General features: G+C 42.0%; 6 protein-coding genes across 6 annotated transcripts; 5 read left to right on the forward strand and 1 right to left on the reverse strand.

Moving 5' to 3' along the window:
- Positions 1-106: 106 nt before the first annotated feature.
- KNAG0E04230 (uncharacterized protein) lies at positions 107-1,900 on the forward strand (the record flags this gene model as incomplete). The annotated part of the gene is made up of 1 exon (XM_022608424.1): positions 107-1,900. One exon carries the CDS (start codon positions 107-109, stop codon positions 1,898-1,900), a length of 1,794 nt encoding a protein of 597 aa, XP_022464922.1.
- Positions 1,901-3,596: 1,696 nt separating this feature from the next.
- Positions 3,597-5,663, forward strand: FRE6 (putative ferric-chelate reductase; the record flags this gene model as incomplete). The annotated part of the gene is made up of 1 exon (XM_022608425.1): positions 3,597-5,663. One exon carries the CDS (start codon positions 3,597-3,599, stop codon positions 5,661-5,663), a length of 2,067 nt encoding a protein of 688 aa, XP_022464923.1.
- Positions 5,664-5,830: 167 nt separating this feature from the next.
- Positions 5,831-6,988, reverse strand: KNAG0E04250 (uncharacterized protein; the record flags this gene model as incomplete). The annotated part of the gene is made up of 1 exon (XM_022608426.1): positions 5,831-6,988. The coding sequence occupies one exon, from the start codon at positions 6,986-6,988 to the stop codon at positions 5,831-5,833; it is 1,158 nt and encodes a 385-aa protein (XP_022464924.1).
- Positions 6,989-7,167: 179 nt separating this feature from the next.
- Positions 7,168-7,836, forward strand: KNAG0E04260 (uncharacterized protein; the record flags this gene model as incomplete). Its single annotated transcript, XM_022608427.1, has 1 exon — positions 7,168-7,836. The coding sequence occupies one exon, from the start codon at positions 7,168-7,170 to the stop codon at positions 7,834-7,836; it is 669 nt and encodes a 222-aa protein (XP_022464925.1).
- Positions 7,837-8,576: 740 nt separating this feature from the next.
- Positions 8,577-10,250, forward strand: STL1 (glucose-inactivated glycerol proton symporter STL1; the record flags this gene model as incomplete). The annotated part of the gene is made up of 1 exon (XM_022608428.1): positions 8,577-10,250. The coding sequence occupies one exon, from the start codon at positions 8,577-8,579 to the stop codon at positions 10,248-10,250; it is 1,674 nt and encodes a 557-aa protein (XP_022464926.1).
- A 2,526-nt stretch (positions 10,251-12,776) lies between these two features.
- KNAG0E04280 (uncharacterized protein) lies at positions 12,777-14,729 on the forward strand (the record flags this gene model as incomplete). Its single annotated transcript, XM_022608430.1, has 1 exon — positions 12,777-14,729. A coding segment is annotated over one exon (1,953 nt), but the record flags the coding sequence as incomplete, so codon positions are not given.
- Positions 14,730-14,731: the final 2 nt, after the last annotated feature.

The raw sequence follows: 14,731 nt of genomic DNA on the forward strand, positions 1-14,731 counted from the left end.
TTCTGCATTTTAACTGGCCAGTGTCAACCTAACTCTTTGCTTTCTAGGGTTTTGTACCCAGATACATTCTGTTTCAGTGCATAGTAAAGAGAAGGGAAACCTGACAATGCAGGTGGTGTCCGGTTTACTTCGGCGTGTGCCGTGGATCTTCGCTCGCAGTAGGAGATCTGCATCGTACCTCGTACTCGTAGTGCTCGTCGCAACACTCGCATCGGTACACATCTGGGGCTCGCCGAATAAGCGGTCTTATTTACGAAGGAACGTTTTGGAACCTGTGATTGTTCCCTCGAGAACAGATCTTTTGGAGGCAAGAATCGGGAAACGTTCGTTCAAAAGTACTCGTGATTACTCGCGTATACCTTTCTTCAGAAAGCAAGACATCACCGCATACGTGTTCAATACGGAGGATATAGTTTACGAGGACTGCGCCGAGGTTCAATATAACAACCTGATCGAATCGCACGTCGAGGACAGTGATGTGCAGATTGACTTGGCAAAAGTGAGACAAATGCTGATAAGCAAGTCCGACTACTGGCACAAGTTGTTTACCGCCAGCGACGAGGAACAATGGTCAGTGAACCACGTTGTTAGGAAAAGATGGTTTGCATTCGGAACTTCAGCAGTATGGTACCCGGAGGGCGACTGCTACCTAGTCTACACAAGAGTCATTTACTCTGATGCAGGTATCAAGGACAAACCAAATATCTCAGTCGTGTACGCACAGGCATACGATAAAGACTGGAACGAGCTCATCGGTAAAAAATTCAATTATTACGACGTAAAAATGCCCGAGTATGTGCAAGAAGAACTGGACTCGCTTTGGGGGTTCATCGCAGACTTGCAATGCGAGGAATACAAGAACAACCCAGAACAGTACAACAGGTGCTCAAAGGAAAACCAACCTCGGATCAAGGAAACACAACTGAGAATCAACGAAATAGAGGCTCACTATTCAATAACTTACCCAACCGTTCTAGACATAGACTTCATCGTGCATGGACTTTTCAGCGGGCCAGAGGACCCTCGTGCGTTTCTGATGGGCGCACCGGGTAAAATCCAAGAACCAATCCTTGTGTTCAACATGCAGGCCACGGAACACCGCCGCATGCACAGTTTTAGGCCACACAGGAGAAATAACGCCCTTATCGAGTACAGTCGGACGGACGGTGAACTTAGAAACCAGGAGAAAAATTGGGCCCCATTCTTCCATTACAGGCAGGACGAAAAAATAGACTTCCCAGATGAACAAATATATTTCATCCATGATTTTACACCTATGAATGTGCTAAGGTGCTCCTTGTTCGATGGATCCTGCGTGGTAGCATTTGACGAAGAGCCAGCGAAGAAGGATAAACTAAGTCTTATCAGAGGCGGGACGCAATACATTCGTTTCCCATCCATAATCCCAGAAGTCAAAGATTGGCAAATGTGGGTCGGATTCGCAAAGTCACATATTCCTCCCTGTGGCTGCGGAGGCAATTTTTATAGACCGCAACTGTCTCTCCTTGTTGAATCCGAAGGTAAATATCACTTGGAATTTCTTACACCGACTTTGGATTTTGGCATCGACGTGCTGAACTGGAGCGGTGATGGAAGTAAATGTGACGGCCATAACGTTTTAAATCCAAACACTATATCCAACTGGGAAGTTGTCGGTCAGGATGAGGCCACTGGGTTGTACGAGGACTATTTAACTTTGACGATCAGTGAAGCGGACATCAAATCAAGTTTCGTCACTGTTCGTGGTGTTCTAAACTATGTTCTTGGTGTCTACGGTAAGAAAGAGATCAAGGACACTTACAATGTTGATTCCAAAACCTTAGAAGTCAACAAGTTTACCGCGTCATGTATCGGTGTCTCTGCCCAACTCTTCTGTAAAGAATACGGTGAATCCCATTAGGTACTTTATACATGTGTAGCTTTTTAATAGTCTAACACCATACTAATTATTATTTTTAATTGTAAATTTCACCCCGAGGACAATTACAAATTATTCTAATCCAAAGTTTATCTTATTTCCAGTAAAAGCTAAAGTCCGCTGTGTTTGATTAGAGTGGTAAGGGCCCTCTGATCTCGTTACTTACGCCGTATACATAAGTATTTAGTTATATCAGTTGTACTTGCTTGTCTCCGACTTCTTCCTTTCGTTGAATCCTGGATTTAAAAACGGTCTTGAAAGATGTCGGTGCAGATACCTTGGGGTTTATATATGTTCCGGATAACGGACCATCCGCATGTCTCGAGTGGGTATTCTCACAAAACTGCACTTCAGGAGGGGGAGCGAGTCATGAATCCATTTACAAGAGGAGTTCCACAATTTATCCTCACATTAATAGTACACCAAAATTCGACCTGGATCACAAAACCCGAAAGTTAAGCGACTCTTTCCTAGTAAAAGGTACAGAACATTTTCCACCTTATTCAATATGTAAGAAATGTTTTCAAAATAAATAGCGGAGAGAGATCACTGGTTTAAGAAATACCCTTTAAATCATTCTTTGTCCTCTATCTACTAAAAAAGTGTCTCAACATATAACGGTTCCCTACTTTAATAAAGCACCTTTTTCCCAATCAAAACGTGTGTACTTATTTGCATTACTACCAACCGTTAATGTCTCCCGTTCTTTTTCTTCTTTGTTAATACGACACAACAAGCCGCCTAAAAGTGTGACGATAAAAAAGTCCACCAAAACAAGGTCTCGCTTTTGTTATCTGGCTGAGCGAAAGTTACGAGCATTTATTCATGATGGTGCTTCAAGTACAGCTACAATTGGCTATTAACGTTAGCATTATCACCTAAATGGAAGAATAATAGTCTTCTTAATGTAGGCACCTTCAAAAATCTTCGTATGTTCCAAAGATTTTACCCAACTGATTTACTGCTCAATTTATTGGACAATTTTCAAGAACAAAATTGTTAATCCAGGCCATCATAGACTGGAAGGGCTCTTTATATATGTGCAAAGTTTCGGCCCACCTCAGCTCATAGCCAAGATCTTTCTCACTCCATAACATTAAGCTATCACCCACACAATCCCGATTAAAATGCCTGCCTTAGATCCCAAACAAGTTACTCCAGAAGTAATCCTATTACAGCGAAAGAATACTCACAGCTGAACAGCTTTCCCAAACACCAAGAGACAAATGTGTTTGATTCGAATCCAAATCCTGCCCCGTTCTTGTGAGACATGCTCTCATACTCAGTAAGAAATCCAAATTAGAAGGAGAACAAACCTATCATTGACGAGGATAATGTTCAAACTATGCCTATGAATTCCTAGAAATGGTCTTCTGAAGCGACACCCGGTGCTCATTTCTCTCTTTCTACAGTGTTTTCGTTTCTTTTTTTACCGTTCTTTTTCTTTCAGAATTTTTCACATCGAGGTTTGTGCACCCACTTTTCATCTCGATCTACATCATAAAATGGGTGACCACGAGGCTCACTGCCAATGGACCACCCCTGACCTTCCTGTTAGTATATATATGTAACCTCATACCTGAAAGACGTTTTATTTTAAATTTGACACTTTGAAAGGTACAGATCGCCCGGTACACTGGACAACGCGTTGTGTTCCATGGTGTGTACGGTTAGATAGATGATATTACTTTTCCAGCAGCTTTTGAGGTTGCTTCATCTTTTAAACCCTTCAAAATTGGATACAGATGAAAGGAATGGTGCGCTCGGATGTGCGTATCAGGTTGCCAAGATAAATTTCTGGCAATATGATCCATCTGTGATTGGGTTTTATGCTACCGCGTGTTCATATGCACCTGCTTTGCAAACGTGGACTGTATGCATTCACGACTCGGTCAGGGAAAATGGAACCTTTGAAGAAAGTTTGGTCTTTGTTAAGGATATTTGTTCCCATATAAATCCTACAAGATTCAAAAAATTTGAAATGAACGACTATTACGAAACTTTGAATAACGGCACAAAGCATATGAAGGATGACTTGGGATCACCAATGTTAAATGTTACCTACCCAATACGCTTTAATAACACTTTTCGCTCAAATACTTTACTTGCGTATCACATCCATTCAAGAAATTTGGATATTGCTAATCAACATGCCAAATGCATTTACTTATATTTCCTGTTTGTTTTGTTTCTGGCAACAATAGCCAATTCTATCGAACATTTTGCTTTGAGCAAAATTGTTTTTAAATTAAGACTGTTAAGATGGTGGAGGGGACACTTCATATTGCCGACACTCACCAGAAATCATGCCGCGTACGTCGAGAAGTTTAAAATATTTATTGGACTACTACCTACGAGGTCAGAAGCCATCATCATAACAGGGTACGTTATTCAGCACATTTGGTTCTTGAGCTATGGATATACATATGACCCGAACAATATACTTTTCGCATCGACTCGTTTACAAAAAATAAGACTACTGGCTGACCGCGCCGGCATCCTCTCTTTTGGTAACATACCTTTAATAATTCTTCTGAGCACGCGAAGTAACATTTGTGAAAAACTGACCAACGTAAAGTACTCCAGTCTGATAATGTTTCATAAATGGATAGGCCGTGTAATGGGAATCGATGTTTTTATTCATGGTGGTTGCTACCTCGGTTATGCAATAATGACAGGATCATTTTCCTTCTCGGTACGACAAAAATACTATCAGTTTGGAATCATCGCTTGTTTCCTTGCCTTTTTCATTATGCTTTTTTCATTCGGGATATTCCGGAAACACTACTATGAGCTCTTTCTCTATGGCCACATCATACTCGCGTTGTTCTTTTTCTACTCCTGTTGGAAACATGTAGAACATTTAGGGTGGAAAGAATGGATCATTGCTGCTACTGTCATTTGGACTTCCGAACGAATGTTGCGACTATTGAAACTTTGCAACACTGGGTTCCCCAAGGCCCAGCTCAAAATCATAAACAAGGAATTGATCAAAGTCACTATAAGAAAACAACACCAAATTTCAATACACTTCAAACCTGGGCAACACTGCTTTCTTTATTTTATGCATCCAAAGATATTTTGGCAATCTCATCCTTTCACTGTACTAGATAATGAAGATTGTATAACTGTTGTTATACGGCCAAAGTCTGGGGCTACCGGGGTTATATTTAGAAAACTACTTGAATCGAAGGATAATGTGGCCGAAATGCGTGTTGGACTAGAAGGTCCTTACGGAAGTTTTGAGCCTATCCATCATTCTGACAGTATATTACTACTCGGGGGTGGCAGTGGATTACCGGGTCCATTGTCACATGCCTTGAATCTCGCAAACAAACATGATTTTAATAAAACGGTGGAATTGCTCATTATTGTGAACACTCTAAGCTTGTTAAAGGCATATAAAAATGAAATACTAAAGCTGAAGAATTCACATACGAACATCACAATCTATGTAACGAAACCGCTAGTGGAAGGCAAAGCCGCTAGAATACCTGGGACACATACTCCATTACTACATGATGCTGACATACTACATGACATAAAGCAATTCTGTACGGTCCAAAAAGGTAGGCCAAATATTGCTGCTAGTATTGAAAAAGCTGCACAATCTTCTCGTTCACTATCGATAGTGAGTTGTGGACCACCTCAATTTGTTGATCTGGCGAGAAAACTTGTTGCGAAAAATGTCCTGAGTACATCCAGCTGTTCAATAGAATATTTTGAGGAGTTTCAATGCTGGTAACACTGAATCCAGTTTTCTTTTAACGAATTAGCCCAACGCAAATGATTTCGTGAAAGTATATAGACCAAAAAGCGGGAGCTTGGCCTACCTTTTGATTATTAGAAATAAGTAATATTAAAAGTTCATCAGCATCTATATATTGTCATCATGAGAAATAAAATATGATATTATTTCTTCTTTTTAGACTCCTCCAAAGCATCGAATTGTTCAGCGAGTGCAAATTTGCCGTAAACATTTTCCTTTTTTGTAATCAATTTATTAACCTTGGGACCGGGCTCAAGCAGACCGTACCTCCTGAAATTTTTAATCAGGTTATTGATTTCATTATAGTTGTCACCGCATTGAGAGAGAAGCTGGTCCATTTCCTTTTGCAATTCTTTGAAGTACTCGTCACTGAGGATAAATCTGCCCTCATTTTCCATGATTTCAAAAGTTGGTTGATGTCTGTTAGTGATTGGGGTGGCGTAACCCTCACCCTCACTTAACTTGATACCTGGGTTAGCGGCCCTTTTAATCACTCCAGCCTTGTACGCCCCAACCATACCACCGTGCTTCTTCATGATAGCGTCGTAGTATTCCTTTTTGTAAACGTCGTATGAGGATTTCTTGATACCGAGCCAGCCAATGGATTTCAAATTGTCTTTCAAGCATGGGTCGTTAACGGTTATAGAATTTGCTTGTTTGATTTTCCATGGGTTGAAAGATATTGGGTTTGCCATACCGAGGATGAAGAAGAGAGACATGATTAGAATTTTGATAAGATGGAGGGAGAAAAAGACGATTTGTGCAGTTTTACCAACAGAGTTTGGTGCTATTTCTTTTTCTAGTTTTTCCACGTACTCAGGTAAGTCCAAAAGCTTTAGTAATGGGATCATGAATAGTCTGGAGATGTAATTGGTTAGACAGTTCCCTGGAGTAGGCGAAATGAAATCAGGTAGATCCGTGTACAACCACAACGACACCACAGTGATGTATTTGAGGAGATTTACGGGATTTACCCTCCATTGCGGTACAATCAGCTGACCAGGCCACAATTGTTCAACTAAGGGTTTGTCCTCATCCAACTCAACCAGATTTTTGCTTCTGGAAGAGTCGAAATTGAACAGGACGGTCCCTCCGGAAGTCAGAGTCCCTGGTCCAACGGATTTGTAAAACTTCGTTGGGACTTTATCGTAGAAAATACTGGGTCTAAAGGCTAAGACGTCGGCCAGCTTACTGTAGGGGGAAAACATTGGGTGCAAGTAGTTCTTGACCGTATGCTTCTTGTTGATTTCGCATACGTAGTCGTTCTCGTAATCATCGTTAAATCTGATAGCAACTTCCATCCTAGCTGGCTTTGATTGCGGAATGGAAATGATCTTGGTAATATAAGTTTGTGGTCTCCGAAACCAATCAAGAAATTGCAAAGAATGCTAAGTGGTGGAGGCTAGAACAAACGCTCTTCTCTTTTATCTCAAAATTAAGATATATTTGCTGAATAAGGATTTTGGAGAAAGAAGGAGACATGTATGTGCTCCTCCACCCCGCAGTGGGGTCCTTACCTCCGTGTTCAAACATAGAGCATAATGTAGGTGCTGTTGCTTACTTAACTCCTCTGGAAGGGGGAAAAAAAGAAATCAACAATCTTTACTTTTCCGCAGAATTGGCGGAGGCTCGGGAACGGAAGAATTGCATTAGGAATATTTTCCGAGCAAGCGCAAAGACGCCAGAAATGGCCGTACAACTTTTTTTTTTTTATTTTTCCTTCGGAGCAGAGTGGGGCGAAGCAAAAGTTGTGGCCGTGGGGTACATGTCCCGCAGAAGGACATGTCCTCCCATACCCGTAACGGGTAAGTGTGGCGGAAGGGTCGAGACAATTCCCTTGGTTTCTCCTCTTTCGAGAGGGGTGTGTTCTTCGGCTGCAGCTTCATCTATACGTATCGGACTAGTGTTCCCCGAAGTCGGAACCATTGACCTTCTGAGGGGGAAGGCATGGCGGACTTGTTATAATCAAAACTGGGGGGTGGGGAGCACACGTAATTGCCATGGAACTTGCAAAGCAAAAGATTGCGGGGAGCGGGAGGGGCAGAATGAGACTAGTTGTTACGGAAGCTTTTCTTTTTTGATGGAGTTATTATTTGTGTCCTGTACCCCACTATTGAAAGTTCAATTGAGTGGTTTGAGATGTAACTAGAATTTCTTTTTTCTTCATACAGCTTTCTTGCCTGTCGTTATGAAGCGTTGTGGTTGTTCCGAGAGTAGCAGGAAGGAACGTCTCAGAGTGGGAGGCTACTCTACAGACAACAATTGTGTGTTTTAATGGCGGTGTTATTGAGTATCGGACTGATGAACAAATGCCCCACAGCCCAATTGGAGTATTCGGTTGATGTTGCAACATGGTAAGTAGTAGCGGGGCTGGAAAAACAAAGAAAGCAGGACAGCGGAGGGGAAGGAACGGGACTACCCCGCGGCTCTCAGAAAACAGTGTAGTGGAAAACTTTCCGAAAAGGAAACGAAATGTCACGTCGAAGAAAAAAAAGAAATAAAAAAAAATAGGGACGATATTTCGAGCAACGTGTCGCAGGACAAACGGCTGAAAATTCTGTGCCCCGCAGAAAATGTCATTGTTCCGGCGCTTTAATGCGGGGTTGCCGAAGGTATCAGTGTATATGAGTCTTGTATTGTGCTTTGGCTGTGAGGGGACAGTCGTGTTGCCAAACTAATAACGTGTTTCTTTCTTTTCCTTTCGTTACGTTCGCGCACCTCGATGAAAAATTTCAATATAAATACAGGATGGTAGTTCATTTCTGTCAAGTTTTGTTTCAATCAATTTCCTTTCAATCTTTCTTTCTGTAATATTCAAAAAGAATCATCAACCAATTAGCGCACTAACCAACTAGCTAAATAAACTAACTAACAAACAAACCAACAAGAATGTCCTCTTCAGACGTTGAATCCTCACGTTCTGGAAACCGTTCGGTTCTTTCCCATGAATCGAACAAAATCGATGACTACCAAACGAACGATTTCTCCGCAGATGTTGCTCCAACTGAAATGCCCAAAAAGCCAGCTTCCGCTTATGTTACTGTCTCCATCCTTTGTTTGATGATCGCCTTTGGAGGTTACGTTTACGGTTGGGATACTGGTACCATTGGTGGTTTTTTGAGTCACGAAGATTTCTTAAGAAGATTTGGGCAGAAAAAGGAAGACGGTACTTACTACTTTTCCAATCCAAGAATGGGGTTGATTGTTGCTATTTTCAACATTGGTTGTGCTATCGGTGGTTTGGCTTGGTCAAGACTGGGTGATATCTACGGTCGTAGATTGGCCCTAGTCTGGGTTACCATTGTTTACATGATCGGTCTAGTCATCTCCATCGCCTCTATTGACAAGTGGTACCAATACTTCATCGGTAGAATTATTTCCGGTTGCGGTGTTGGTGGTATTGCTGTCTACTCTCCATTGCTGATTTCCGAAGTCTCCCCCAAACATGTCAGAGGTACATTGGTGTCCTGTTACCAACTGATGATTACCCTAGGTATTTTCTTGGGTTACTGTACCAACTATGCTACCGACCACCATTACACCAACTCTGTGCAATGGAGAGTACCTCTAGGTCTTGGTTTTGCTTGGGCCCTTTTCATGATTGCCGCTATGTTGTTTGTCCCAGAGTCTCCACGTTTCTTGATTGAAGTTGGTAAGATAGAGGAAGCCAAGGTTTCCGTCGCTAGATCTAACAAGCTAACCGTCGATGATCCTTCTGTCATTGCCGAAGTTGAATTTTTGGCTGCCGGTATTGAAGCTGAAAGAGAAGCTGGAACGGCAAGTTGGATGGAATTATTCTCCACCAAGGGAAAAATTCTTCAGAGAACTATATTGGGTGTTATGATTCAATCTTTGCAACAATTGACAGGTGCCAACTACTTCTTCTTCTACGGTACTCAAATCTTCCAAGCTGTGGGTCTAGAAGACTCTTATCAAACTGCTATTGTCATCGGTGTCGTTAACTTCGCCTCCACTTTCCCTGCTATTTACTTTGTCGAGAGATTCGGTCGTCGTACCGGTTTGTTGTGGGGTGCTGCGGGTATGATCTGCTGCTTTGTTGTCTTTGCTTCCGTCGGTGTCACGAGATTATATCCAAACGGTAGAGACCAACCATCTTCCAAGGGTGCCGGTAACTGTATGATTTGCTTCACCTGTTTCTTCATCTTCTGTTTTGCCACCACCTGGGCCCCAACTGCCTACGTTATTGTGTCTGAATCTTTCCCATTGAGAGTCAAGGCCAAGGGTATGGCTTTGTCCATTGCCGCCAACTGGATCTGGAACTTCTTGCTGGGTTTCTTCACTCCATTTATTACCGGTGCTATCAACTTCTACTACGGTTACGTCTTTATGGGCTGTCTGTGCTTTTCTTGGGTCTATGTTTTCTTCTTTGTCCCAGAAACAAAGGGGTTGTCTTTGGAAGAAGTTAACATCATGTGGGAAGAAGGTGTCCTACCATGGAAATCAGCTTCTTGGGTCCCACCATCCAAGAGAGACAGCGACTACGATGCCGATGCCATGGCTCACGACGACGTTCCATTCTACAAGAGAATGCTTGGAAAATAAGTGCAGTTTGCTTTGCAAAGCATTTCTAACCTTCTTTTCTTCAAAAATCTCTTTCACCTAATGTTACATTTTTAATAATTTAATTACGACTAAATACGATTTTTACTTGAACATTCTTCATGTACTGAGTTTCGTTAACCTGTCTTCAAGAGTAGGAGGATGCAAGGAACACACTGGTCCAACGATTATGTTACTATAGTACCTTTCGATTTTTAATCAGACTCGTCTTCGTTTCATTTGTGTTGTCAGGAGGTTTTTCATATAAAACTTAATGCACTCTAACAATGTGTCGCTTCTCAATTTTTGTTTACGATGCTAAAGTAAAGATGGACAGGATGTCAGACATAAAATTAGAGCAGTATTGGGGAGGGTCTGTTAGCGTTGTGACAGCTCCTCATATTATACCAAATTAATTAATCGAAGATATGATGGTATCAAAAAGGGAAAGAGGTAATCTTTTTCCTTTGAGCGAGTGCGGGATGGGCCAAGTTCGGTAAGGAAGATATTACTATTTATTCAGAAAAGGCACTACCATTATCTATTTATTACACATATACCCCATGGGATTAAAATAATGTAGGAATGTCGTGTGATTTCTAGATATTGCGAGACGGTGTTTTTGTATTTTAATCATGGGCTAATAACCCACCTCTACCGATCAAATCCGTACTCTCTCGAATTTTGAGTCACGACTCTCACTCCATGATCACTATGATGTCTATGCAATACTGGTTTATCTCAAATACATTCCCTGCTATGACATGATGGATTTCAAGCTCGCACCCCAAAACTGCATTTTCAACTTGTAGCAGAGTTCTGTTCTAGAGGGGGTCAGAATCACAATTTTTAAAACAAAAGACTGCATTGGGATGGTAAGAAGGTGTCGCAATTTTCCTAGCAAGAGAGGGTTGTATTTCTATCTATAACATGAACGTGAGGATAAATCAGTAACTCCCTTTGGGAATGGACTCATGACCCGTTACCCTATCTAATACAGTATTATAAACTATTATAAACCCGACATGCGAGTATACGAACTCGAGGCATGCGGATGGCCTGTTATCCGGAACATATATAAACCCCAAGGTAGCTGCACCGACATCTTTCAAGACCGCCTCTAAATCCAGGACTCAAGGAAGGAACCAGTCTTAGACAAGGAGGGGAACTGATATACCTACATACTTTACATACTTTATCCAAAAACAACCCACTCTAGCTTTTGCAAAAACGCTACCAAGAACTTTCAGTACCTGGACACTTTTTCCAAATGGTTTCATTGGTTATGTATATTAGAGTGTTGAAGTAGCTTATTTTCTCATTCCAACAGTATCACTGTACTGCTTTGAAGGAGAGTATCTCCATGAGCTATCTCACTTGTGGCGATATGAGATAGGTGGTGATGCGGATGTCCGAGACTGATACAATGGCTAATACAATATTCTGTTACTGATATTGGTCAGTCTATTACAATTAAGAATAGGATGATGGGTTGTTCGGTCCGTGTAATGCTAAACTAAGTAGAGTATGTAAGTGTGTTCTGTTTACGACCCATACTGGGATATCTGTCACATCCATGCGTACTCTGTCTCTCATATTGACTGTCCTGGTGAATATACATTAAGAGAAAAGGTTTTCTCGAATGCATACATCACGCACTAAACGTTTCACGCTACTTTCAAGGTTATGTCGTCCCAAACATGCAATACACCAGCTCATCCATACTGGAGCTATCGGTTGCTTTTGGTGGAGTATTTTTCTTTCCATACCAACCTTACACTTGATCCCACTTAGACGAGGAATCTCGACACAGGGTTAAATAAACGTCCAAGGCAAGTCGGCTTTTGTAAGAGTTCTCATCGTCTATTTGAGAACAATATTCTGCCAAAATAAAACACTGACGAGAACACACCCTTCAGCTTTCTCTGAGTTCCCATACCTTCCATCTCTTGGAGTTACGTTGCAGCATTCCTTAATAGGAATATTTTTGGCTTGCCAATCCCCCCCTCCTTTCCACTGCTGGGAAGCAAATAAACCTTAATATATCCGCATTTAGAAAGAATTTTGTTTTCGAAAATGATTTTCCTTTCGATGATTTTCCCTTTATAAAATTGTTGCTTGATCGAGCTTCTATCCAAGATGCTAACGGAATCCTAGTTCCAAAACGATGTTGCAGTTTGCTTATAAGTCCTGTCCTCCCCTATGTGCTGTAAGTGGATACCTCCTATTCTCGGAACGGGTGTGGAAATAAACAAAGAAAGTCTATTTCAATCGGTGTATCGTTCGGATAGAACTCTTCTTCTTTTACTACTAATTGTTCAATCGACAGCGGGTGAAAACAACAAGCAGGCATTGTATTATCCAGTGTTACATCGTTGGATGTTAAGAAGGTACACTCCAGTAGAGCATGCAATATGGTCTTCTAAATGAACCGTCTTTAGTATATAAGTAGAGGAGATGCCATTTACCTTATTTCAGTTCCTTCTACCACATGTCTTAACTTATTCACGATAAGAGGACAAAATAGCAATGAACTTTCAATTGAGTGCGGTAATAATTTTGCCTTGGCTGCTGTGTTTTGCCTCTGCCCAAATATCTAGACCAGAGGCCTGTGCTGCCAAGGGAGTTGCCAGTGAAGGTCTCACTGCAAAGTTCTATCCATTTCCATTTCAAAAGTTTTCGTTGGTGCGTACTCCCAAATTTTATGGACACGATTATGCTGTTCCAAGCCCTATTCATGAGCTGAAAAACATCGTTGATCCAAATTTTGTAATTGGTGCTGAATGTATCCCAACTGACAAAAGTGCTCCATTCATATGTCACAACCCTACGTCGCACTATTGTGGCTCTATTGAATGTGAACCCTTCCAAAAGATAGTCCATATTGGACCACAGACATATAATGGATACAATACGACGGTATCCAATATCACTTTGGAATTAACTGGCTACCTACGGGCCCCAGAAACTGGAGTGTATAATTTCCACGTCGATCCCGCCGACGAAGCTGTTTATCTTTATGTTGGACCAGGTGACGCATTCAACTGCTGTGAACAAGATTCCAAACCAACAGTTGGTGCTACAGCTGCTTTAGGACTTGTTTTCCCAAAATCTGGGGAAACACAGTTTTATTTGGTTGAAGGTAATTATTATCCTATCAAACTGGTATATTTCAACGCCAATTGGATAGGACAGCTCCTTACATCGTTGACTTTACCGAGTGGTGCACTTTCAAAGGATTGGGGAAAGTATGTGTACTCTTACGAGAATTCTAAAAAGGGGGTGTGTTCATGGAATCCTTCAACTCCACCGGGAATAACTACAACATCGTACACCAGAGGATCCATCACCAAAGCTTCCACGATAGAGACAAGGTCTACTTTCACTATAGGTAGTAATGGAGGAACCACCCCCGTTGATATCATTGTAGTTGAAACACCAATTTCCGGCAATTCACCTTCGTCTAGTATTGGAGTTTCGTCAAGTGGCACACCTTCGTCTAGTATTAGATTGACGTCTTCGACTGAAGGTGTTTCCCCAACTCCAATTTCATTATCCCAAAGCTCACTCCAAATTTCGTCAAGTGGTACACCTTCGTCTGGTATTAGATTGACGTCTTCGACTGAAGGTGTTTCCCCAACTTCAGTTTCATTATCCCAAAGCTCACTCCAAGTTTCGTCAAGTGGCACACCTTCGTCTAGTATTAGATTGACGTCTTCGACTGAAGGTGATTCCCCAACTTCAGTTTCATTATCCCAAAGCTCACTCCAAATTTCGTCAAGTGGTACACCTTCGTCTGGTATTAGATTGACGTCTTCGACTGCAAGTGTTTCCCCAACTTTACCAGGAACAACCAAAACATCCTACATCAGAGGATCGATCACGAAGGCTTCCACCATAGCGACAAGGTCTACGTTGAGTGTGGGCACCGACGGAAACACCACCCCTGTTAACATCGTGGTGGTTGAGACGCCAAGTTCAGGCATTCCACCTTATACTGAGACATCATACACCAGAGGGTCGATCACGAAGGCCTCCACCGTCACGACAAGGTCTACCATTACTGTGGGCACTGACGGAAACACCACTCCTGTTGACATCGTGGTGGTTGAAACGCCAATTTCAGACAACACACCGTCAACTGGAAGTGTTTCCCCAACTGGTAATACCCAGATAATAAGCACCATACCCTCACATGGTTACCATAATATAACAACTGGCGAGGGATCGTCGACGAAAACTCCAAACACAGGCACTGCACCTCCTACCACCGCGAATACGTTGAAAACTACCCAAGAATACACCACACTAACCTCCACGGTTGTTGTGTGTGACTGTTCTGTGAAGTCCTCCAATGGCGTGTATGTTCCTACACACATTACTTTCCCCGTTGGCTCTCCTCCTACGAACGTAGTGGGCAAGTCTTACACAACTACAATTCTTGTCACTTCCCCTTCGAAACCAAAGAGTGATGTTACCGGAGC

The sequence above is a fragment of the Huiozyma naganishii genome, chromosome 5 (assembly GCF_000348985.1).
Source record: "Huiozyma naganishii CBS 8797 chromosome 5, complete genome".
In the NCBI taxonomy this organism is placed as follows: Eukaryota; Fungi; Ascomycota; class Saccharomycetes; order Saccharomycetales; family Saccharomycetaceae; genus Huiozyma; species Huiozyma naganishii.